This window comes from Saimiri boliviensis, chromosome 8 (assembly GCF_048565385.1).
Source record: "Saimiri boliviensis isolate mSaiBol1 chromosome 8, mSaiBol1.pri, whole genome shotgun sequence".
NCBI classification, from domain to species: Eukaryota; Metazoa; Chordata; class Mammalia; order Primates; family Cebidae; genus Saimiri; species Saimiri boliviensis.
Window position 1 is genome coordinate 123,658,742 of NC_133456.1, and position 26,408 is coordinate 123,685,149.

Sequence of the window (26,408 nt, forward strand, 5' to 3'; positions counted from 1 at the left end):
CCAGTGTATGTTTTTGGTGCCTTTATCGAAAATCAAATGGCTGTTAATAATGCGGATTTAATTCTGAGTTCTCTATTCTCTTCCACTGGTCTGTATGTCCTTTATACCAATGCCATGCTGTTTGGGATACTATAGCCTTGATTGTATTTTGAAGGCAGGCATTACAGTGTCTCCTTGTTCTTTTAGCTCAGGATTGCTTTGGCCATATTGGACTTTTGTGGTTCCATAAAAATTTTAGGATTTTTTCTACTTCTGTGAAAAATGCCATAGATATTTTGATAGGGATTGCAATGAATCTGTACTGGCAATATGATCATTTTAATGATGTTAATTCTTTTGCTTCGTGAGCATGGGATGTCTTTCCATTTCATCATGTCTTCTTTCATCAATGTTTTGTAGTTTCTCTTAGAGCGGCCTTTTATCTCCTTGGGTAAATTTGTCCCTAGATATTTTACTTTTTTGTAGCTACTATAAATGAGATGGCCTGCTTGATTTATTTCTCGTGTAGTTCATTATTGGTGTATGGAAACACTGCTGATTTTTTATGTTGCTTTTGTATCCTGCAACTTTGAATTTAATTAGCAGATCCAAGAGTTTTTTTGGTCATGTCTTTAGGTTTTTCTAGATATTAGATCACATAATCTGTAAAGACAGACAATTTGACTTTTTTCCCAAATTGGATGCCTTTTATTTCTTTATATTGCCCAATTGCTCTGGCTTTTTACTTTCTGTTGAATTCCAGTGTCCTTTCTTAGATAATCTATGTGAAGTGTGATTACCTACTGATTATTTTGGTTCTTCCTTGTAGAGAAGGTGAGTACCAGATACCTCTATTCAGCCATCTTGAAGCCCCTCTTGTGACATATTTGACTAGCTATTTAGCATTTAGGTGCTCAGTCTATTATTTGCAGCCTGGTCCTCGAGCAAGACATTTAATTTATATAGACTTGAATAAAGGTAGTATATGTTTAGAAAGAACTTGGAGATTTTATGAAATTATCTTTGGTGGTTTGTTTTTCTGTAGTGAATTCAGAATGAAAGTAGAGGTGATATTTAGAGAAAGATTTCACCTAGTAACTTATTTCATTGAAGAAATGTCCAATATGGAAAACTACTCTTAGTTAAATTATAATAATTGGCAAAATATTACATTTTAGGATTGTCAGTTTTAGACAGCTCCAAGTGTAAAAATAAAGTTCATTCAGTAAACTGTAATTTATTCAGAATGCCTTTGTTTTCTAAAAGCTATATATATTCATACATATACAGTTATATAGCAGATTTGCCAGTGTATTTCAATAGGGGAAATTGCAAGCAGGGCCATGCATGGGATGTGTTTATGTAGCAGGCTTAGATCTGGTCCCCATCACTCTTTCCTCCCCCACCTCACACACATTCTTTTTGGTCTGAATTCAGTCCTATGGCCACACCTACCTGCAAGGGACTCTTGGAAACATAGTCTGTATATTCTTTGATGACAATGACTTGGTAGTTTCATTTACAAAATCAGAGGAATAAACATTAAATAAATAATGATACCATTGCTACCAAAAGAAAGACTCTGTTGTAAAGCACAATTCCCTTTTAATATGTATACATTTTACAAAGGCAACCTACATTCTAATTTTACTTTTGTTTTCTTTTCTAGCTAATCATATGACAAAGGGGAAGAATTATGGTTTAGGGGAAAAGATGGGTCTTGGAGGTCAGACAGCCCATATTTGAATCCTGACTTCATTTTCTGGCTCTGTGACTTTTAAGTTGTTTAACCTTCCTGGGCATCAGTGTTCTGTCTCTTATAAAATAGAGATGAGTATAATTGTATTGTTTTGAGGATCAAATATAAAGTGGGTAGCACAATATCTGGAACATAACATAGGGACTCAATGGAAACTTTGGTAATATTTTCTGAATGTTTTCAGTTTAAAATATATGATCTTTATTTTACAGGAACACCAGATGCATTTTCACAATTACTCACCTGTCCATATTGTGATAGAGGCTATAAACGCTTTACCTCTCTGAAAGAACACATTAAATATCGTCATGAAAAGAACGAAGATAATTTTAGTTGTTCCTTGTGCAGTTACACCTTTGCATACAGAACCCAACTTGAACGTCACATGACATCACATAAATCAGGAAGAGATCAAGTAAGTGCAATGACTGAGAGTTCACTAACTTTCCAGATTTTAACAACTCAGCCCTCAATGGAAGGCAAGGATTTTAATACATTTAAAAGTCAAAAGGGTGTACAAAACAGCACTGTCTCCAACCTTATAAAAGTAAAAATGATTATGAATTTGATTCCTGAGATTAAAAACCACATACGAACATTATTTTAGAGGTAACTCAGAATTTTTTTCAGGTAAGATCCTTTCCATCTTGATTTAATTACTTTGCTTATGCCATAACAGATAATTCTTCAAGTTTAGAAGATTTTAAGTTACATTCTATTAAAATGTTCAGTGTTGGAAAAATGAGTACTGACTATATAAACCACATTATACTAACCAAATTGCCAAGAAAGTAAAATAAAAAAATTTAATTTCCTTTGAACCAGTGACTATTTATTCTCAGTAAAAGCTACTGTGGGTTTTTTTTTTTTTTCCCATAGTAAAGGAAGTTGCCTCCTCTAAATATCTAAAGTTTAGATTTTTTTTATTCTAAAGACTCAATTTTCATATGGTTTATTTTACTTCTATGTTACTGTGCCTCCGTTTTTAGAAGTATAAACTAAGACTTTGTAACTGTAAGTTAATTTAAACTGCTGGTTCTATATTTAGGATTAAAGTCAAAAAAACTTTTATCAATTGTTCTTCTTTAACAAAGTCCTGGTAACTATCAACTATCAACAGTCAAATTAATATTGCCTTAATTCTAACTTTAAAAATTAAATAAATGTTCAACCACACAGAGTTTGTGAGGGTATATGTTGGGGTTAGGACACATTTCCAGTTTTTCACATCACGGAATGATGTATATCTACATACCTGAACTCTGCCTTATGGATGTACCTAATATGTGTCACATATCCCATAGAGAACAAATTGGAACATTTGCTAAGGTGATGGCTAGGCGAAACAAACACCACAAAAAAATTGTAACAGAAAAAGAACTGACTGAGCAGAGTCAACCTATTTCCTTAGTACTTTGGCAACAGTCATTACGAAATAGCAAGATAATAAGAAGAGGTTGGTAATGAGGGATAACCGAACCAAGATTTTATAGGTTAATGGTTAAGTCCATGGAGGAGCACTTGAAACAGGTGAGAGCTCCAAGAGAAGGACAAAATTGATACAGAGAAGGAACTACTGAAGACAAACACCGTCTCCTTCCAAGTGCCCCTAGTAATAAGTCTTATCAGAGACAGACCAGCAGAAGAATGTGTTTTATACCTTAGACCTCTGACATGGCAACAGTATAGACAAGGCTTGGCAAAGAGCCTACTCACGTGACATTCACAAAGCAGATCCATCCTGCAGCTGCTGCTACCATATTCCTTCTACTCCAAGGGCCGTCGTGAAAGGAAAGGACAGGTTGAACTGGTGGTAAAAGCAGAAGATGCCATTATAAAAACAAATTCTAAAATCTTTGATGAGCATGAAAACCAATTCTGTGATGATTTTTCCAGTGGGTACAAACGTAGTAGGTTTTATATATAAACTATGGCTCAGAATAAGGTCAGGAAGCAGCTGTGATAAATATGGGAACCAGTAATGTGAGGAAATATAACTGGAAGGTCTTGAAAACAATTTAGTTTGCAAGGCAGTGAACTAAAAGGTAGAATGTCTATTTTGCTGGCCCTTGAGAATCACACTGTGACTAACAAATAAGTATTTTAAAGTCTTCTTAACTTATTTATTCAACAAACATTTGCCTTTCTGTTATGTGTGAGGGCCTCTTCTGGATGTTAAAGGCACAGTAGTGAAAAAGAAACTCCCTGAGAGTAGGGACCATATATTCGTAGATTATATAAAACAGAAATAAAATGATAAGTAGGTACTATGAGGAAATACAGCAGGATAAGAGGATAGAAACTGATGCAAGCTGCTAGGTTTCACAGAAAAGGGAGACTTTTCTGAGAATGGGACAGCTGAATATAGTGAAGGAGCCAGTCATGGAATACTGAGGAAGGGCATTCCAGTCAGAGGAAACCATGAAACATAAGAAAGTCTTGAGGCCAGAATCTGCCGGGCTCGCCCTGAGAACAGCAGAGGCCAGCATGAAAGGGAGAAAGGTAAGGCCAGCGAGGTATTGGGGGCTGTATGTTATAGGGCCTTTTGCAGGCCAAAAAGACTTCGGGTTGTATTTTAAAGTGCAGTGGGGAAGCCTGTCAAGGATCCTGGAATTTTTAATTTTTATTTTTAAGTGAACACTGATTGTTGGATGATAGATCAAGAGAGACAAGAACAGAAGCAGGGAGGACATTTAGAGACTTGCTGTAATCTAAGCCAGAGGTTTTGGTGGCAGACAGATATAAGATTGTTGGCTTCAGAATATATTCATATGCTTGCTGATGGATTAGATGAGGGCACTTGGGTAAGAGGGTAATCAAGAATAATTCCAAAGCTTTTAAGGCCTAAGCTATAACTGAATAAGGATGCTAGTAACAGAGATAGGAAATACTAGAGAAAGAGCTGGCTTGCAGGAGGGAAATTAAGAGTTTGGTGTTAATCATGCTAAGTTTCAGATGCCTGTCACCTTCCAGCTGGTAATATCAAAAGAAGCAGTTGGCTCTAAGCGTCTGGAGTTCAGAGGAGAGGTTTGGAGATACAAATCTGGGAGCTGTCACCATATATTTGGTATTTTAAGCCATGGGTCTGGATGAAGTAGGACCTGACAGAGAATAAGTACTCATTCTTTTTCTTGCCTTTAAAAAAGACAAGGACGGGGTATTCCAGCTGGGAGAGCATGAAGCAGCAGTTGAGTTAAGCCATTAAAGGATGGGTAGAATCTTAGTAGTCAGAATTACGTGAAAACACAATGAAGGAGTAAAGAATCATGTAAGCCAAAGCTAAGAGATAGAGAGGAGCAATATGTGTGCAAAAAACCATGGCTCACTAATGACTGAGATGTGGACTTGTCATAGAAAACTGGTGAAGAATCATCTTGGAAACTCAGAGACTATAATCTTGGAATCTGTAGACTCTGAATCTTTATTGACGGGTTAATGGGGATCCTTCAGAGGTTTATGAGTAGGCATTAATAGAATTCAATTCAAGCAATGCTTTTGTAAGTTTAATATAAGCATGAAGAATACATTTGAAATATACAAAAATGGGAATTTGATAAACCAGACAGAAAGCTATTATAATAATCCACATTTGGCTGAAACAAATGGAAGTATTTTTTTAATCTGATGATTAAAAAAATATCAAATGGAAGAGACAGGATAAAGCACAGGAAAAAGCCTGTCTTTTCTTCTATTCAAGACCTTGTTCTGTTGAGTGAGTGAGCTTTAGACAGGTTATTCAGTATGTGTGGATGCAGTTTCTGTATTTATAAATTGGAGTGCAAACACATTAACCTCTAAGTTCCTAGCAAAGTATATATTACTTTATTTTTGCTAATTTTGAATACTGTCGAATAAAGATGAACTCTGATACTTTAGAAAGTTGATACTTTTCTGTATCAAATTCTGTTCCCATTATCATTATCCTTTTTGGTAATAATTAAAACGATTTTTGTGACTGCTACAATTTGAGGTCTTTAAGAAACAAAACAATCATCAGGCTCACAAAAATGTTACTCTTAGCAGATTGGATGTTCTTTAGTCTAAAGATCTTTTGCTTTACAAATCAAATACCAATTCTTTCTTACAGAGACATGTGACGCAGTCTGGGTGTAATCGTAAATTCAAGTGCACTGAGTGTGGAAAAGCTTTCAAATACAAACACCACCTAAAAGAGCACTTAAGAATTCACAGTGGTAAGTATTTTTTTTCTTTCTACACTCTGAATATCATAGCATATGTGGTAATAAATAAATCCATCACAACATGTAATCTACATACATGATCAGAAACTCCTTGCATTTCTTTTGGCATACACTAATAGGGAGAAATTTTATATTTATTATATGTTTTATTAGAGTCTTAAACTTTGACTAAAGTGTATCAAATTAATATATAGTATGACATACTCCAGATTTCCTAATCAGAAGATAATATAGTATATTTTGGTAAATATAACCTGAAAATGCATTAGCTTTCTAATTAATGTAAATGTCATCGCCTCATTTGATAATTAACAGGGGAATGAAAGAGTTTAGAGACACAATTTGCACAAGAGAATAGGGAAGTGAAGATATCCTTTCTGTGAGAAAAGTAGAAATGGAACTCAAGATTGGAAAATTTGGGAGAAGTTATATGGAGGCAGTGAGGGGGGTGAACGAGTACAGCAGTAATGAGAATATAGAAGAGAAATGTGCTTTCCCGCCATCTTCACCTTTCTATTCCATGCCATTCCTAAATTATTACTTACAAGGTTAATATTATTATGTGATGAAAGTGTTGTGTCTATTTTAGGAACTCAAAGTAAACAGAGAGCTAATATTTGCATTTCTTTAGAGACTCTACTTGAACAAAAGCGCAAAAGGAAAACTTGCTAACATCTCACGATGCCCTATGACATCTGTTTATCTCCTGATAAATTTTGATATGTTATTTTAGATTTAAGTAATTTTAATGAAAAATTACTAACCATGAATGGGAAATGTGGGTGTTTGCACATTGCTTATTTTGTGAAAATTATGTATTGGCATTCACATTTTACAAATATCTTCCTACAAAAAAGGTATACTTGGATGGCTTTGTGAAGTGTGGTTGGTGATACTTAAGTTTTAGTTTGAAACTGCATTTCTAAAAGTTTTACTGTATTGCTCATTGAGGTTAACCCTCAATGATAAAGGTGCTGAAGTTACTACTTAAAAATGCTCAATCCAAGATCCTTACCAAAACATTTATTTTCACACATTGATTAATGTTTCTGAAAAGTAGAGGTTGTCTTTTGCAGCCTACCACAATATCCTATTTCTTAGCTCCTATGCTATTGAACAGTTTTTATCAATAATAATGTATTTTAACAACCTACCTTCTTATCAGAGATGATTTAAAGTTGTTAATAGAGATATAGCTAATTCAAGAGGGATTTTTAAATGTTGAAATCAGAGCAGAGGAAGGAAAATAAAATTAACACTAAGATTTATGTATATAATGAGTCATTCATTTTGTCATATTTCAGTCATATAGGAAGATTTATCAGATTTATAAATAATACAAAGTTGGAAAGCATAAATCAGAACAAGGATTGAAATACTGGTCTAGAAATAAGAAGTTGAAAGTTAAGCATTGATATTTAAAAATCAGTTTCAATCAAGTAGTAAATTTGAATGGCCCAGAGCTTAATATGAGCTGACTGTACACTGCTACTGCTCAACAGCTAATGCAAATTTACACCAGATCATGGAACACAAAGCTCCCACTGTACTCGACACTGTTGATTCATTATGTACTTATTTCTGTCTTGTTTTTAAAACCATCTAATATGAGGTTTGTATACCTTTAATATAGCAAGTAATTTTAATTTAAAAATATGTAAGAAAAATTAAAGTAAGACTCACATGAAGTAAATTGTAGGGGGAAAAATGAACACTGTGAAATGCCACACATATGCTGGAAGTGGACTACAAATTAGGCTCTAAGGTTTAGGAAGTAAGAAAACGACAATCACTAACCAAGACCCAGGTTGTCTGTAAGTTTAAAAAAAAAAAAAAATTAGTTGCTAGCCGAAGGATTATTCTTCCCTCCTGATGCCAAGTCCATAGAAAACAATATTCCTTGGAACAACATAAAGAGAAAAGAGCAAAACAGAAGTTATATAATCCTCAGAAATATCCTTAACATAAAACAGCGGAGAATTGATAGGGCTTCTTTTTTAAGTCAGATTATTCAATAGAAGCCAGTGATTGTTCACCAAAGTGCAATTTAAGAAGCATTGCTCTAGAGTGGCCACGTAGATATAGTTTAAGTATATAGCTCTCTGATGGTCTGGTTTATTACAAGAGAAGATTTCCGAGCAAAGGCTACCCAAAATGTCATCTCAGGACTGGTACCAACCAGTCTGCAAACCATGTGTTACTCATTCGTGAAGAGATGAAGTACAGAAATTGAGAGTAAGCATTTAGCATTTATCATACCAAGACTTTGTGACATTTTATTATATGTTATAAAATACTGCTCCACAATAGATTGGAAGTTTAAAACAAAAAAGAACCAAACAAAATCAATTGGGTTTTCACCACAAATAGTTTGAAAAGCTCTGCTTAGAGTATCTCATAATGGATGAACTGAATATCCTTTAGGAAACCTCCATAACTTTCTTTTCAGATGACTTTTTAAAAGATGTTGAAGATCAGGATCCAAAATTTATACCCTCTAAAATTACCTATGTTGTTGTTAAATACAGATACCCAAAAAATTTTGATCATGACCTTATGCAGAACCATGTGTGTTAATGATTAATTGATTCTACATGTAGGAATTGAGCTGTCTTGAGGGAAGGCCACCAGACCTCCACTCAGATTAGAAACAAAAGAACACCTGCATATGGCTGTGATCCGCCCCCAAAAATAATTTGCCATGGTCTTAGTAATTTTTGCCTGGAAAATTTTCACATCAGATACAGCCAAACATCCACCTCAGCCATTAAAAAATATATATATTTATACACACACACACACACACACACACACACACACACGTATTTCAGTATACATAGTATACCAGACTTTGAGTAGTAAAACTTCCTGATGTAACCTTCAAGTTAAACTAGTTGCAAACCCTAACCTTGATAAATTAGATGATATGCCTAAGCTATAAACAATAAAGCTATGAAGGTAGAAACAGGGAGTTTTATATACAGTGACTTTGGCTTCAGAATAATTGTTCTGTAGACTTTCTTTCTGGCAATGATAAAATATCAAGGTAATTTTTTTAATAATAATGATAACTAGCACTTACTGGATCCTTAGCTATGTATAACCGTGTTAGTAATTTGTATGCATTAATTCTTATAGTGCTCAGGATAACCCTGTGGTGTAGATTCTATTATTTTCTTCTTTTTACTGATGAGAAAATTGAGGCTCAGAGATCTTAATTAACTTATCCAGGGTCACTCAGCTAGTATCTGGCAAAGCTAGGACTGTGATGTAGTCATCCTGACCCAAAGTCATTCCCTTACCTACCATTCTCCTCTGTCTCCCTGTCTTAAAAAATGAAATACTCTGTATTACAGATGTTTATCTTTCTAGTGTCTCTAGAAGGAAAATAAGCATGTAGTTCACATAAAAATGTTATCAAGTAACTAAAAATGTTAAAATAGAGATATATTAGAATATATTCCTTGTTTTGCCCCCACTGGAAACTTTTGTCTGATGTATTTTGAGCACTGAATCCTATTCCAGGCATTGCATTGGAAAAAATATTGATAAATTGGAGAATATCCAGAGGTGGGTTAACAAGCAGGTAAGGGTTCTGAAAACCACATCGTGTGCAGAATGCTTGAAGGACCTAGCAATATTTAACCTGCAGAAGAGAGTTTGGAAACACAGCAGCTCTTGATCCATGTGAAGGTCTGGCTGTAGAAGAAAAGTTACACTTGTTCTGTGTGGCATCAGAAGGACAAATTAGAGAACTAGGCACAGCAAGCTGACTGGCTCAAACTCAACCCATCTCTTAGTAGAATTGCCTTTTTAAAAAGTAACTAGCATTTGTTAAGACCATACTAACAGTTTTGCTGTATAATCTCACATAGCCCCTACAACAGTCCAGTGAGAATGTATCTGCATTTGCACGTTGAAAAACCGAGGCTTGGAAAGGTTAAGAAAACAGTATGTGATAGAGTCAGGATTTGAACCCAAATCCATGGACCTCAGCAGAACCAGACGGGACCCTTTTGTGCGGGGTTTTACAGCAGGTCATAACTCCCCTTTTATTGAAGAAGCTCAAACAAGAGACTAGCTGGTGTCAAGGATGACATGAAATGAACTCTTTATTGAAAGGAGGCTATACTACAATAAATCTCTTAAATTGCTTCCAATTCTTATATATATTCTTCAAATAATTTTATTTCTGAGAAAATATAACTCACATTTTAAAACGTGATAGCCTTGAAGTTACTGTTGAAGCAGTTGTTAGCAGGGCTTAAAGTGACTTCCTCACTGCTTTTAATTACTGGAAAAGGAGATGGAGAGCTTTATTTTGATACTAAGTAGACAAATCAGTGTCATCACATCTTATTATACAATAATTAGCCATTCATTCATCCAAAAAAGGTTTAATGAGCATCTTTATGACCTTTGCTTCGACAGGTGCAAAGGATAAATGGCAAACAAGCCTCACAGGCTCCTGCCTTACTGAAGCTTATAGTCTATAACCTTTAAATTATAAATTAGTAAACTATAACTTAAAACTCAAGTGAAAAATTAGGTTTGTAGGAAAATACTCCATTTAGCTCAGTGCTTTCGAAATTTTCTAACAAAGTATCCTTAACAGCCAAGGAGAATAAATGCCTTGTACCCCATAGAGTCTTGGGAAGCAGCTTGAGGGAAGCCTCCACAAGCAGAAAGCTACTTTGACAGTGTGTGGCTTTTCCTAGTAAGTCGCACAACATTGTGTTTCTCTCTATCATATAATCCGTTTTGATATAAAAACAGTGTTTTATCATACCCACTGTCACTATAATTGAAACTCCAAAGTGCTTTGCATACTCCCTACAATGTTTATCCTGGGGGATATATACATTCCAGTTTAATAAGCTAATGCTTATAGAATATCTTACATTTAAAGTTTCCCTCCCATTCGAGAAAAAGTATTTTCAAGAAAGCCCTATGGGTACAGGAATTTTTATTAATCAAAGATAGATAGTCATAATCGTTAAGTCATATGGGACATTTTACTTATTTTTCTTTAATATTTCTCCTACACATGGTTGAGTAAAATATAGAAAACTATATAGGTCGGTGAAACAGGATAAGAAAAAAACATACTTGAAAGAGTAGAACGTAATTATTTTTGGTACTTGAGAATTATTTGACGTTATAAAGGTTGGCAGAAATATTATACACATGTGCTGAGAATATTCCATGACTGGTTAGCAGAACATGCACCTCAGACTCAGTTATTGGTGTTTGTCACATTTATATAGGTTTTGAAACTAAAACGATGGTTCTAAATCAAAGTCTATCACAAGCATGCATGGCAGTCTCCTTTATAAAATTGATATTGCTTGTTTTAGGGAAATGAGGATACATAAAAATTTATATGTAATAATTCAGTGAATGTAACTTTTTTTGTTGTTTAGGAGAGAAGCCATATGAATGCCCAAACTGCAAGAAACGCTTTTCCCATTCTGGTTCCTATAGCTCACACATAAGTAGTAAGAAATGTATCAGCTTGATACCTGTGAATGGGCGACCAAGAACAGGACTCAAGACATCTCAGTGTTCTTCACCGTCTCTGTCAGCCTCACCAGGCAGTCCTACACGACCACAGATACGGCAAAAGATAGAGAATAAACCCCTTCAAGAACAACTTTCTGTTAACCAAATTAAAACTGAACCTGTGGATTATGAATTCAAACCCATAGTGGTTGCTTCAGGAATCAACTGTTCAACCCCTTTACAAAATGGGGTTTTCAGTGGTGGTGGCCCATTACAGGCAACCAGTTCTCCTCAGGGCGTGGTGCAAGCTGTTGTTCTGCCAACAGTTGGTTTGGTGTCTCCCATAAGTATCAACTTAAGTGATATTCAGAATGTACTTAAAGTGGCAGTAGATGGTAATGTAATAAGGCAAGTGTTGGAGAATAATCAAGCCAATCTTGCATCCAAAGAACAAGAAACAATCAATGCTTCACCCATACAACAAGGTGGCCATTCTGTTATTTCAGCCATCAGTCTTCCTTTGGTTGATCAAGATGGAACAACCAAAATTATCATCAACTACAGTCTTGAGCAGCCTAGCCAACTTCAAGTTGTTCCTCAAAATTTAAAAAAAGAAACTCCAGTTCCTACAAACAGTTGCAAAAGTGAAAAGTTACCAGAAGATCTTACCGTTAAGTCTGAGAAAGACAAAAGCTTTGAAGCAGGGGTGAATGATAGCACTTGCCTTCTATGTGATGACTGTCCAGGAGATATTAATGCACTTCCAGAATTAAAGCACTATGACCTAAAGCAGCCTACTCAGCCCCCTCCACTCCCTGCAGTAGAAGCTGAGAAGCCTGAGGCCTCTGTTTCATCAGGTACTGGAGATGGCAATTTGTCTCCCAGTCAGCCACCTTTAAAGAACCTCTTGTCTCTCCTAAAAGCATATTATGCTTTGAATGCACAACCAAGTGCAGAAGAGCTCTCAAAAATTGCTGATTCAGTAAACCTACCACTGGATGTAGTAAAAAAGTGGTTTGAAAAGATGCAGGCTGGACAGATTTCAGTGCAGTCTTCTGAACCGTCTTCTCCTGAAACAGGCAAAGTAAATATCCCTGCCAAGAACAATGATCAGCCTCAATCTGCAAATGCAAATGAACCCCAGGACAGCACAGTAAATCTACAAAGTCCTTTAAAGATGACTAACTCCCCAGTTTTACCAGTGGGATCAACCGTCAATGGTTCCAGAAGTAGTACACCATCCCCATCACCTCTAAACCTTTCCTCATCCAGAAATACACAGGGTTACTTGTACACAGCTGAGGGTGCACAAGAAGAGCCACAAGTAGAACCTCTTGATCTTTCACTACCAAAGCAACAGGGAGAATTATTAGAAAGGTCAACTATCACTAGTGTTTACCAGAACAGTGTTTATTCTGTCCAGGAAGAACCCTTGAACTTGTCTTGCGCAAAAAAGGAGCCACAAAAGGACAGTTGTGTTACAGACTCAGAACCAGTTGTAAATGTAATCCCACCAAGTGCCAATCCCATAAATATCGCTATACCTGCAGTCACTACCCAGTTACCCACAATCGTGGCCATTGCTGACCAGAACAGTGTTCCGTGCTTACGAGCACTAGCTGCCAATAAGCAGACGATTCTGATTCCCCAGGTGGCTTACACATACTCAACTACGGTCAGCCCTGCAGTCCAAGAAGCACCCTTGAAAGTGATCCAGCCAAATGGAAATCAGGTAAAAACCCCTACCCTGAACCTGGCTAGTAAAATGCTTTTTGACTAATTCCAGTTAATTTTGTCTAATAAGTATCAGTTCTGTAGAGCCAACTAGGTTATTACAGATTTTCATTTTTTTAAAAGGATCAGTGTTTGCTTTAACTTTTCTGGCATGATGTCTTCAGTTGGTTGTTTGCTAATCCAAGGTACTGTTACCAGTGTAAAGTCTGAAATATTATTCTGTGAAAGATGATTTATAAGTCTCAGCTAACAACCTGTTTGAAGTTAGAAGTTAAAAAAAAATTGAAATAGTAATTGGATTTCTGTTTTTATAGCTAAATTCCTAAAATTAGTAATAGTTTCTGCCTTGATTATGGTCAATAATAAGTGAAAATATGTTCTCATTCACAGGTTCATACCAGGCAAACTTATCTATCACTTTTATATACTAATACATCTGTTTAGAAAAGGTTTTAATTAAATAAACAGGAATTAAGTATACAAAGAACGCATCTCATGAATTCACTGATCGTTTCATGAACTGTGCATAAACAGTGTTCAGTCATTATATATATGAGGAAATGTGACTGTGAACCTCCATATGCATTTTCCTCCTTAACTGTCACTAGTGTTTACCAGAACAGTGTTTATTCTGTCCAGGAGGAACTCTTGAACTGGTCTTGCCCCAAAATCCATAATAGTTTTGGATAGGGCTGTTGTACGCCTCATTGGCTAGTCTTTTTCCATGTCACTGATGTTGATGTTTTCCCATTTCTTTCCGTTGATTTCTGATGGAATCAAACGAATATTAGAGACAGAGTTTATCTTTTATGCAAACACTTGCTGTAACTAGGTGCAGCTATAATAATTTCAGTATCCTGCTCAAATGTGTATTTGCTGCTTTTGTTTTCCCTTAAATATTGCTCCTGATTGGGTTTCCTGGAATTGTGGTAACTCTTGAAAAAAAGTCTTACATGATCAATGAATTCCTCTAAATTTTTAGTGTATGGAACACTTTGCATGCCTTTGAATAGAAAAAAGAGCCATCCTTAGCATTTCATGTAATCACATATCCATATGCCTAGATCAAGTAGCAGTGACAGTAGAATCAAGTTACTTCAGCATCAGGGCCACTCACAAATGACAGGGACAAACTGCTGCACCTCTCTTGCCTCATAAAGCCATAAGAAATGTTGTGAAAAACCTTCAACTTCTAGAAAATTTGTGGGTTTAGAGGTAATGACATGGAATAATCCAGATAAGGAGAAAGATCTTAGGGGACCCAGTTCCACAACAGGCTCCCTGCAGGGTGATTCTGCCTACATGAGAGCCTGCTGCCCAAAATTATCTCCATGAGACTGCCTGGAGTTTCTTTTTATCACACTGGAATTCTAAAGATTCATTTTACCTAGCAGTTATTCCTCTTAAAAAGATAGACCCTTCTGCATTGTTTTTCCATCTTGCTCCTTAGAAAAATAGTAGAGCACACCTCTCTTGTCAAGGAGCTTAAAGAACCGTAAAGTTCTGGAGGATACAATTGAAATACCAGTTTTTAAAAATAGAATGTTAACTTTTACTTAGTGAAACCCAGAATGAAAAAATGAAGGCAACTGATGCAGTTAGTAATGAGTGATTATTATTAGCAAACTAATAAGTTAAAGCCTTCTGCAAACTTCTCATAATGATTCACATGAAACCAGGTAAACTCTGTTATTATATATTTTACATGCTTTCTTTTGGTTGTCTTGCTTTCTTCCAGTACCAGTTGAGCTGTAGTTTTGACTTTACTGCAGTTTTGACTGTGTTATCTTTGACTGTGTTAGGTCTTTGCCTAGTTTTGACTGTTATCCCCAACCTCACTCTTGTCTTTGTTACCTCCACCTGTGATCTGGCCCCACCCTTGGAGCCCATGTGCAGTGAGGATCACTGTGCTCGCTTTGGTCAAGTCCTTGAAAGTATAAGTTAAAGTAGTTCTTTATCTCATGCTTTTATGTATATCTTCTGTTTATCTTTTAATGTTAAATTAAACTTTCTCACACCGTTTTCCCTTTAGGATGAAAGACAAGATACTAGCTCAGAAGGAGTATCAAACGTAGAGGATCAGAATGACTCTGATTCTACACCACCCAAAAAGAAAATGCGGAAGACAGAAAATGGAATGTATGCTTGTGATTTGTGTGATAAGATATTCCAAAAGAGTAGTTCATTATTGAGACATAAATATGAACACACAGGTATGTCAGTGAATGTTAACTTTTATGCAAATATTAAAAAATTGTCGATATGACATATTAAAAAGTGTCCATGATATGATATTCTGGATTATGCAAAATTAAAAACTAAAGTTTTAGAATTAATTTTCTTTTTTTTTGCATTGAAACAAGGTCTGGCTCTAGTCACCCAAGCTGGAGTGCAGGGGCATGTGATCTCAATTTTGGCTCACTGCAACCTGCACCCCCTGGGCTCAAGCCATCCTTTCACCTCAGCCTCCTGAGTAGCAGGGACTATAGGCACATACCACCACATCAGCCAATTTTTATATAGACAGGTTTTGTCATTTTGCCCAGGCTGGCCTTGAACTAATGAGCGGAAGCCATCTATCCACCTTGGCCTCCCAAAGTGCTGGGGTTACAGGCATGAACCACCACCCTGGACCAGAATTAATTTTTTTATATTTTACTCTCTGATCCTGCCATTTTCACCTGGCAGGCCACTTCTACCTAGTACTTAAGGTCTGTGCCTTTCTTTTGGGTTTTTGCTTCGTCTTTTTCACAACTTAATTCCTTTAAGCTGACACAGCATTTATTCTGTCCACATTCATTTAGTGCAAGTTATGCTATATTAATAAAAATATAATACATAGTAGCCATTAATAAAAAATATGAGACCAGTGGGCTAAAGTCATAGGGAGACAGGATCTGGCTTCGAAAAAGAAAAATCTGCTCCCTAAGAGTACAGCAGGCTGTCCTGGCAAGTCAAGATCTTTTGTTTTAAGAAAGAAGTTGTGCCTAAGAGGTTGGACTAGATGATTCCAAGATCCTGTAATTCTGCCACAAAATATGCCTCCTTAGGTTGACTCAGGGATGGCAAACTATGGCTTACAGCCAAATGTGAGCATCCCCCTGTTTTTCAAAGGCCTATGAGGTAAGAATGGTAGTTTTTGGTTTGGTTTTGTTTTACATTTTTAAATGATTGAAAAAGATGAAAAGAATAATATTTATGACTGATGAAAATTACGTGAAAGTCAAATGTCAGTATCCCTAAATAAAGTCAGTTGGAAGACAGCATTGCCCAGTCATTTACATTTTTGTCTATGTCAGCTTTTAGGCCATGCTACAGTGGCAGAATTGAGAAGCTGCTATAGAGACCATTTGGCCTGCAAAGCCTTGACTCACTACCCTTTACAGAAAACAGTTGCCAACTCCCTTCCATCAGTGGATTACTGGTATTTTAACACCTGGTTCTCTGAAGGGTGGGGAAGCCCTGATTTGTGGTGTTTGCAGCTTTTTGTGGCATAAATACTACCATCAGGGTGGATTTCAAGCTTGAATGTGATGTCAGCTTGCGGAATTCCTGAAAATTTAGCAGTAAACTCTGTCAGTGAGTACACACTGGCTCTAGCACACTCCTGTGTCTCTCTAGCGTGGGTTGCCATAGAAGGGGCCGGGTTCATCATGAGGTCTTTAATCTTCTACCAGCTCTTCCCTACCCCCACTACCAGCCATTGTGTCTACAGTATCCATATTTATCTTTCATATTCTTAACTGTTTCAGTGTATTTTTTACTCTTGTGAGAAAAGATATAGAGAATTGTTTTTCCTTCTTCAATCTGTGGATTCAGAGACAGTGACACTTCGGAGGGTTCTTGGAGTTAAAAACTAGTATTACATAAGAGAAAGTCAACATGTCTCAGAACCAGCTTCTTGTAACTCAGTCCTCTGGTTTTCAGAGATCTAAGAACAGTTAGAAAATCTCCTTCCTCTTTAGGCAAGGGTTAAATATTAGCAAATATCAAAGTGAAAAATATATATGAAAAGCTACACTATTTCTAAAATTAAAAATCATTCCTGTTTCTGTTAGTGTTAACTGCTTGCTAGCTCTGAAGTTGGACATTATCATTCCTGACTATGATCAGTTGTTACGGCCCTTCTCAGGTCCGGGCTGCAGTACTCCTCTGGCCCATGTGTTCTCAGGAAGGTGAATATTGCCCTCACGGGCCAAAACTTGTTTCTGTTTCTTTGGGGGCAAAAATATCTGAGATTCTGCAATGGCTTGTGGTTTTCTAAAGAAGCCCAGTATATACACTCTGTATTTATGAGTTTTACCATATATAAAAAGTATATAGTAAGCACCAAAATTTCATCAGGCAGAGCTTGTGACTAGGAAAACAAATGACTCAAAAGGGTCCTTGGCCAGGCACGGTGGCTCACACCTGTAATCCCAGTACTTTGGGAGGCTGAGGGGGGCAGATCACAAGGTCAGGACTTAGACACCAGCCTGGCCAACATGGTGAAACCCTGTCTGTACTAAAAATCCAAAAATCAGCTGGGCATAGTGGCAGGCGTCTGTAATCCCAGCTGCTCAGGAGGCTCAGGAGGCTTAGGCAGGAGAATCACTTGAAACCGTAAGGTGGAAGTTGCAGTGAGCCAAGCTCGCACCACTGCACTCCAGCATGGGTGAAACAGCAAAATTCCATCTCAAAAAAAAGTGTGGGGCGGGGGTCCCACTGGTGGTGATAATGAAGAACACAAGGTGGGCAGCATGGCTGTCCCTGTCTGCCCTCACTGTGCTCACGCACTGCCAGGCATCTCCTCCCAGCTGCACTTGGCCCATTTTCCACCTCACTGTCATGATGCTTGTATTTTTGGCATTTCGAACTCATGTGGTTCCCATTGACCTAATCATCTGCACAGTGGAGTGTAGAGCACTACATTTTTTAATATAAAGGACAAAACAAATTGCAGTATTATATTACAAACAGCTTGGGACCTGGAAGTGTTTTGAAAATGAAACTAATAACCCTCCCCTTTCTACAACCTGAAGTACCCCCAAAACCATATAAGGATTTTATTTGCTGAATACCACCATTTTCTTTCATAGCTATATTCTTATTTTGCAGGTAAAAGACCTCATGAGTGTGGAATCTGTAAAAAGGCATTTAAACACAAACATCATTTGATTGAACACATGCGATTACATTCTGGAGAAAAGCCCTATCAATGTGACAAATGTGGAAAGCGCTTCTCACACTCTGGGTCTTATTCTCAACACATGAATCATCGCTATTCCTACTGCAAGAGAGAAGCGGAAGAACGTGACAGCACAGAGCAGGAAGAGGCGGGGCCCGAAATCCTCTCGAATGAGCATGTGGGTGCCAGGGCGTCTCCCTCGCAGGGCGACTCGGACGAGAGAGAGAGTTTGACAAGGGAAGAGGATGAAGACAGTGAAAAAGAGGAGGAGGAGGAGGAGGAGAAAGAGATGGAAGAATTGCAGGAAGAAAAAGAATGTGAAAAACCACAAGCGGATGAGGAAGAGGAGGAGGAGGAGGAAGAAGTGGAAGAAGAAGTAGAAGAGGCAGAGAATGAGGGAGAAGCAGCAAAAACGGAAGGTCTGATGAAGGGTGACAGGGCTGAAAGTCAAGCAAGCAGCTTAGGACAGAAAGTGAGCGAGAGTAGTGAGCACGTGTCTGAAGAAAAGACAAATGAAGCCTAATCGTTTTTCTAGGAGGAAAATAAATTCTAATTGGTAATGAAGTTTGTTCTATATTATCCTTGCTTTTAATGGAAACACAGTAACCTCTATGCTGTGATTCCTGTTCACTACTGTGTAAAGTAAAAACTAAAAAAATACAAAATACAAAAAAAAAAAAACACACACACACAAAAAAAATAAATCCGGGTGTGCCTGAACCTCAGACCTAGTAATTTTTCATGCAGTTTTCAAAGTTAGGAACAAGTTTGTAACATGAAGCAGATTAGAAAACCTTAATGACTCAGAGAGCAATGATATAAGAGGTTAAAGGAAGCTGATTAATTAGATATGCATCTGGCATTGTTTTATTTTATCAGTATTAATTATCACTCATATGTTGGTTTATTCTTAAGCTGTACAATTGGGAGAAATTTTATAATTTTTTATTGGTAAACATATGCTAAATCCGCTTCAGTATTTTATTATGTTTTTTAAAATGTGAGAACTTCTGCACTACAAAATTCCCTTCACAAAGAAGTATAATGTAGTTCCAACCCGTGCTAACTACCTTTTATAAATTAAATCTAGAAGGTAGTAATTTCTAATATTTAGATGTCTTAGTGGAGCGTATTATCATTTAAAGTGTATTGTTAGCCTTAAGAAAGCAGCTGATAGAAGAACTGAAGTTTCTTACTCGTGGTTTAAAGTGGAGTTCAAAAGATTGCCATTGAGTTCTGATTGCAGGGACTAACAATGTTAATCTGGTAAGGACAGCAAAATCATCAGAATCAGTGTTTGTGATTGTGTTTGAGTATGTGATAACAAATATGAAGGATATGACATGAAGCTTTGTATCTCCTTTGGCCTTAAGCAAGACCTGTGTGCTGTAAGTGCCATTTATCAGTATTTTCAAGGCTGTAACCTGCCTTCATCCAATGTGTGGCCTACAATAACTAGCATTTGCTGATTTGTTTGTTGTGTCAAAATTCCCAAATAAAACTTAAAACCACTGACTCTGTCAGAGAAACTGAAACACTGGGACATTTCATCTTTCAGTTCCTCGGTATTGATTTTACATTAATTGACTTTCAGAATTTCTCTACAGAAACGAAAGGGAAATTTTCTAATCTGCTTTTTCCATGTACTTGCATTTCAAACATGGACATGCCATTGTTATTTGGCTCATAACTGTTTCCAAATGTTAGTTATTATGGACCCAATTTATTAACAACATTAGCTGATTTTTACCTATCAGTATTATTTTATTTCTTTTAGTTTATAGATCTGTGCAACATTTTTGTACTGTATGTCTTCAAACCTGGCAGTATTAATATCCTTCTTACTGACATATGTACTTTTAGTTTTAGAAAACTTTTATATTTATGTGTCTTATTTTTATATTTCTTTATTTATTACACAGTGTAGTGTATAATACTGTAGTTTGTATTAATACAATAATATATTTTAGTATGAAAATTTGGAAAGTTGATAAGATTTAAAGTAGAGATGCAATTGGTTCTCCTGCATTGAGATTTGATTTAACAGTGTTACGTTAACATTTATACTTGCCTTGGACTGTAGAACAGAACTGAAATGGGAATGTATTAGTTTTACAACTACAATCAAGTCATTTTACCTTTACCCAGTTTTTAATATAAAACTTAAATTTTGAAATTCACTGTGTGACTAATAGCATGATACTCTGCAGTTTTATTAAGAGATTAGCCTAACCATAAAACTCTCATTTCCTTAGTAAGCCAAATTAGGATTACCTTCTATAAACAGTGTTGGGAACAATGTTTAACATTTTGTGCCAATTTGTTCCTGTATTCATGTATGTAAGTTACAGATCTGACTCTTCATTTTTAAGTTCCTTGTTACACCATGGTCATTTTCTAGTTTTTTACCAGACTCCCCCCATCTCACAATAAAATGCATCAACAAGCCTGAACTGCTGTCATTCTTTACATCATTATCAGTATTTTCTTTGGAAAACTCTGAAATGGGGTAAACCATCATCCTGCATTTGATTCATCTTGAGCTGAATTTGGGTAACACTCAATGTTTTCAACATCCTCCACTAAATTGTGGATTTTCTTGTGGCTAAATGTTTTTGGAGAGGTCAGAGTTGACAAAGGCCTGTCCACAGGTTGCTGCTGCTTTCTGAAATCCTTAATCCTCAACATCTCATGCTTCAGGTCATTTCCGGGAAGCCTGGTTTTAGATGCCTTTCTGACTCTCACAGCTCCTCACTCTGTCATCACACCTCTGATACTATTATTATTTATATTCCTTCCCCACTAGGAACAGGGACCATGTTTGTCACCGTCACTCTCACATTCCTCACTCCCTAACAGGGTGCCTGGCCCAAGTTGGGACAACAGATACTCAAATGAAAATACAATTTGCATGTTCATGGCGCTCAGCTGTGTTCTCACTACTTTTTTTGCTTCTAATTCCAGAATATATATGTTAAATGATTCTAATAATTTGATGATTTTCTTATGTCTTATTAAACATTAGTCATAATAGACATAATAAATTATGCCTTCTTTTTCCATTGCCTTACTATTTTGATTTTTTTGAGAGTGTATTTCTAGGTGTCTTTCTGGTGCTTAACCTCATGGTATATGGCACAGATACTGCTGGCTTGTGGACATGACTACCTCCAATAGGAGTGAAAGGACCATTCTAGTCGCCTTTCCTTGTGTAGAATTTACTTCCCTTTCTAGGACCCCACATTCCTAGGTTCTTCCTCTTGTCACTGAGAGCAGCTATCAGTAAACAGATTCACTGAAAAGGATGAGGAACTAAGAATAACAAACTCTTCTTAGGAGGTAGCCACACTATAATATAAAGCTCAATGAGGGCAGTGCTTGATATGAATGGATAAATGGCTAATAAAGGAATTTAGGCATTACCAGAACTTTTCAGAAGGAAAATGTATGTGGACCCTTCCCAGTATTCCCTCATATCACATAAGAAAAATAATAGCAGGGTCATTTGTATTTATTCATGGCATGCACAGATATTTCATCACAACTATCAAGATGTTCACAAAAGCCTCATAAAAAAATAGAAATAAAGACCGTGTGCCCATAAACACATGTATCTTAAGTACCAGAATGAGTATATGAACATAGGCCTATTTGACTCCAAAATCTATGCTTTTTTTTGGGGGGGGGGAGTAGGGGGAGACAGGATCTTGCTCTATTGCCTGGGCTGAAGTGCAGTGGCATGAACATAGCTCACTACGGCCTCAACCTCCTGGGCTCAAGTGATTCTCCCGCCTCAGCCTCCTGAGTAGCTAGTACTACAGGCATAACACCACCACACCTAGCTAATTACTCCACCCGCCCCATAGAGCCAGGGAGTCTCACTATGTTTCCCAGTCTGGTCTCAAACTCCTGTGCTGGAGGAATCCTCCTGCATCAGCCTCCCAAAGTGCTGGGATTATAGATGTGAGCCACATTGTTAAGCCTGAAATCCATACCTTTACCCAGCCTGTATCATCTCATGTGATAATAGCTTGCAGTATCACAATCTTGGCCTTGAAGTATATGAATAGAAAACGTAAGACCAATACACATTTCATGGCGTGGTGGAAAAGAATGGGTGGGGAATGAGATTTTTCAAATCTGTGTGCAAACTTAAAAAGAACTTGTAAAGGATACTATTAAAGTGCAGTGATTATGTTCACATGAAAATGTAGCCTTAGAACAGATTTCACCTCTTAATATCAGTGGGAGAATATATTAGGACGTTGAATGTATGAATATTGCCTCTGAAACAAAAAAGCAGAAGCTCCTCTGCTGTAGTTCACATTCTATTCAACAATAGCGGAATTCACACTTTTTTCCTAACACATGGGACATTCATGAAGACAGACCATATGATGAGCCATAAGTCAACACTCAGATTTAAAAGAATTGCAAATAAAGCATCTTATTTGACTACAAAAGAATTTAACTAATTAAACTAGAAATCAGTAATTCAAATGTATCTGAAAAATCCCCCATACCATTGGAAAATTGAGATTAGCTCATGCATGGCTAAAAATACATTATAAAATAGGAGGCAAAGGAAAATACAGCATATCAAAACTCGTAGCTTGCAACAAAAGCAGTAGATATAAGAAAATGTATAGCATTAAAAACTTACATTGAAAAATAATAAAGAACTGAATCTTATCCTAGCTTGCATCCTAAGAAATTAAAAATAAAAGCCAAACCAAGCAGGAAAGAGGAAATAATAAAAATGGCACAGAAAACGAAATAGAGTAAATCAATGAAATCAGAATCTTGTTTTTTTTTTTAAGATTAGTAAAATTGATAAACCTCTACCTAGAGAGATCAAGGAAAGGAGAGAAGAGATACAAATTACTAAAATCAAGACTGAGAGAGAAGACAACATTATAGAGCCTCCAGAGTAAATAATAAGGAAATACTAAGAACTTTATGCCAGTAAATTTGGCAACTTAGATAAAAAGGACATGTTTCTATTCACTCAAGAATAGATAACCTAAATTGTCTAACATCAAGAAAATTACATTTCTAGTTAAAAATCTTCCCAAAAAGAAAATTCCCAGCCTAAAAAACTTCACGGGTGAATTCTACCAAACATTTACGGCAGATGACTGTACCCATTCTACACAAACTCATCCATAAAACTGAAGAGGAGAAAACACTTCGGCCTGTAAAGCCAGCATTCACCTGCCACCAAAACAGACAATGACATTACAGGAAACAAAAACTGCAGATTGATACTGCTTAGAAACATGGATACAAAAATTCTTAACAAAATTTAGGAAATCAATTTGAAGCATATATCTAAAGAAAAATATATTATGACCAAGTGAGATTTATCCTAGGCGTGAAAGGTTTTTGAGCATTCAAAAATCAGTTACAGATACTTCTTCCCAGGGGTTGCATCCCAACAAATCCATCATAAGTTTAAAATACCATGTCAAGAATGCAGGTAGTACACCTACTGAACATCATGGCCTAGCCTAACCTAACTTCAGCATTCTCAGAACAGCCTACGGTTGGGCAAAATCATCTAACACAAAGCCTATTTTACAAGAACGCGTTGAAGGCTGGCAACACAGTAGTACACTGCGGAGTATCAGCCGTTTAACCTCATGATCACGTGACTGACAAAGCTGTGACCTCTGCTGTTTGGCAACGTCACAAGAGGATCGTACTGCATATTGCTATCCCAAGAAAAGATCAAAACTGTGGTTGATCAAAAAATATTTTGATCAAAATATGGTTGCTACTGAACATGTATTGTTTTTGCACCATCATAAAATTGAAAGATTATAAAGTCAAGCCATCACAAGGTAGGGGCCATTTGTAGTGCAATTCACTGTATTTACAGCATAAAAAGAAAAAATCGGTAAGTGTAAAGAAGCATCTGACAAAATTCAACACCAAGCCATAAACGTTCTCAGCAATCCAGGAATAGAAGGGAGTTTTCTCAACCCAATAAAGAGCATCAACAACAACAAAAAAAAAACCTATAGTTAACATCATACTTGGCATGTAGGATTCAATGCTTTCCCCTTAAAATTAGGAACAAGACAAGAATAGCTGCTCTCATACCTTTATTGAACATTGTACCCACCCAGCGCAACCTGGCAAAATAAATGGCAAAAATAAATGAAAGAAATACACGTTCGAGAAAAAAGACATAAAACTGTATTTGCAGACAGTATGGCTGTCTGTGTAGGAAACAAGGAATTTGCAAAAAACTAGGAAAGGTGAATGTAAGGTTACACAATAAAGTCATTATGCAAAAATCAATCATTCTGTCTAGTGATAAGAATGGAAATTGTTTAAATATCAAGAATATAAAATACTTAAAGATATTTGATAAAATATGGGCAAAACCTGTATAGAAAACTACAAAATGTTGTTGGAAAGAAATTAAAAATGCAACAAAAATTGAGATACTCTATGTTCATGGATCAGAAGACTCAATATCATTAAGATGTCAATTCTCCCCAAGATTTATTGACTCAATGCAGTTGCAGTAAAAATCTCAGCCACATATTTGCAGAAATTGCCAGATTGGTTCTACACTTACATGGAAATGCAAATGACTTCAAGTAGACAAGACAATTTTGAAAAAAAAAAGTTGGAGGACTTACACTAAATGGTTCTTAGAGTCATTTTTATAAAGCTACAGTAATCAAGACAACATTGTATTGAATGAGAGAATAGACATATAGATCAAGAAAATAGAAATAATAGTAAAGACCCACGCATACATAGCCAATTGATTTTTGCCAAGTGTTTCAAGGTATAAATGGTGACTGATCATCTTTTCAAAAGCAATGCTGATACTAGATATCCATATGCAGGAAAATGAACTTGATTCTTAACCTCGCACCATATACAAAAATTGATTCCAAATGGATTATAGACCTAAATACAAGAGCTAAAATTATAAAACTTCTAGAAGAAAATTAATTCTTTGCCATCCTGAGTTAGACAAAGGCTTTCTAGATAAGACACTAAAAGCATGAATCATAGAAGAAAAGAATTGTTGGATATGACTTCATCAAAATGTAAATCTCTTAAGAAGATACTATTAAGAAAATCAGAATGCGATACACAGGGAGAAAATATTTCCAAAACATCTATTCATATACCCAAGCGACATTTAAAAAACCTATATATGTTTATAGCACTATTACTTATAATAGCCAAAAATGTAAACAACCCAAATCCATCAATTGATGAATAGTTAAAATATAGTATATCCATACAATGGAATATATGCAACCTTAAAAAGGAATGAAATTCTTGTACATGCTACAAGATAGATGAATCCTGAAAACATTACACCAAGTGAAAGAAACCAGTCACAAGAGTACATCTCCTATTATGCAATTATATGAAATGTCCAAAATAGGCAAATCAGTATAGACAGGAAGTAGATAAGTGGCTTCATAGTGCTGGAGGTGAGAAGAGAGTGGGGAGTGGCTGACTACTAATGGGTATGAGTTTCTTTTTGGGGTGATGAAAGTGTTCTAAATTAGACTGTGGTGATATTTGCACAACTGTGAATATATTAATCCATGTAATTATATATTTTAATGGGGTAACTATGATATGTAAACTGTATCTCAATAAAGCTGTTAAAATATGTTTATGCATGTTGAATACATAAAGAATGTTTTTAAACTCTTACAACTAAATAAGAAGAAAACACAATTTTTTTAAATTGGGCAACATTTTAAACAAACACTTTACCAAAGGTGGTATACGAAAGAGAAATAAGCATATGAAGAGATGATCGACACCATTAGTTACTAGGGAAAGACAAAACATACAACCGTGCCATCACTACACAACCCAAAAATTCCACTCCTTAGTATTCACCCAAGGTAAATGAAAACATATATCCACCTGAAGGATTGTATTAATATGTTCATAGCAGTTTTAGTCACAATAGCCAAACTGGAGATAGCTCAAATGTCTATCAACCAGTCGATGAATAAACAAATTGCATTACATCCATGCAATGCAGTACCACAACAATAAATAACAACCAACA

At 36.3% G+C, this 26,408-nt stretch overlaps 1 protein-coding gene across 24 annotated transcripts in view; it reads left to right on the plus strand.

The window, feature by feature from the left end:
• Positions 1 to 21,403, plus strand: part of ZEB1 (zinc finger E-box binding homeobox 1) — a 197,153-nt gene extending 175,750 nt beyond the window's left edge. For all 24 annotated transcript variants that reach the window (XM_074405237.1, XM_039478647.2, XM_039478648.2 and 21 more), the window contains 5 exons: positions 1,951 to 2,153; positions 5,826 to 5,931; positions 11,364 to 13,174; positions 15,209 to 15,389; positions 18,274 to 21,403. In XM_074405237.1, coding sequence (XP_074261338.1) covers positions 2,124 to 2,153; positions 5,826 to 5,931; positions 11,364 to 13,174; positions 15,209 to 15,389; positions 18,274 to 18,866 — 2,721 coding nt within the window. In that variant the 5' untranslated portion in view covers positions 1,951 to 2,123 and the 3' untranslated portion in view covers positions 18,867 to 21,403. The remainder of the gene's footprint in view (positions 1 to 1,950; positions 2,154 to 5,825; positions 5,932 to 11,363; positions 13,175 to 15,208; positions 15,390 to 18,273) is intronic.
• The last annotated feature ends 5,005 nt before the right edge of the window (positions 21,404 to 26,408 follow it).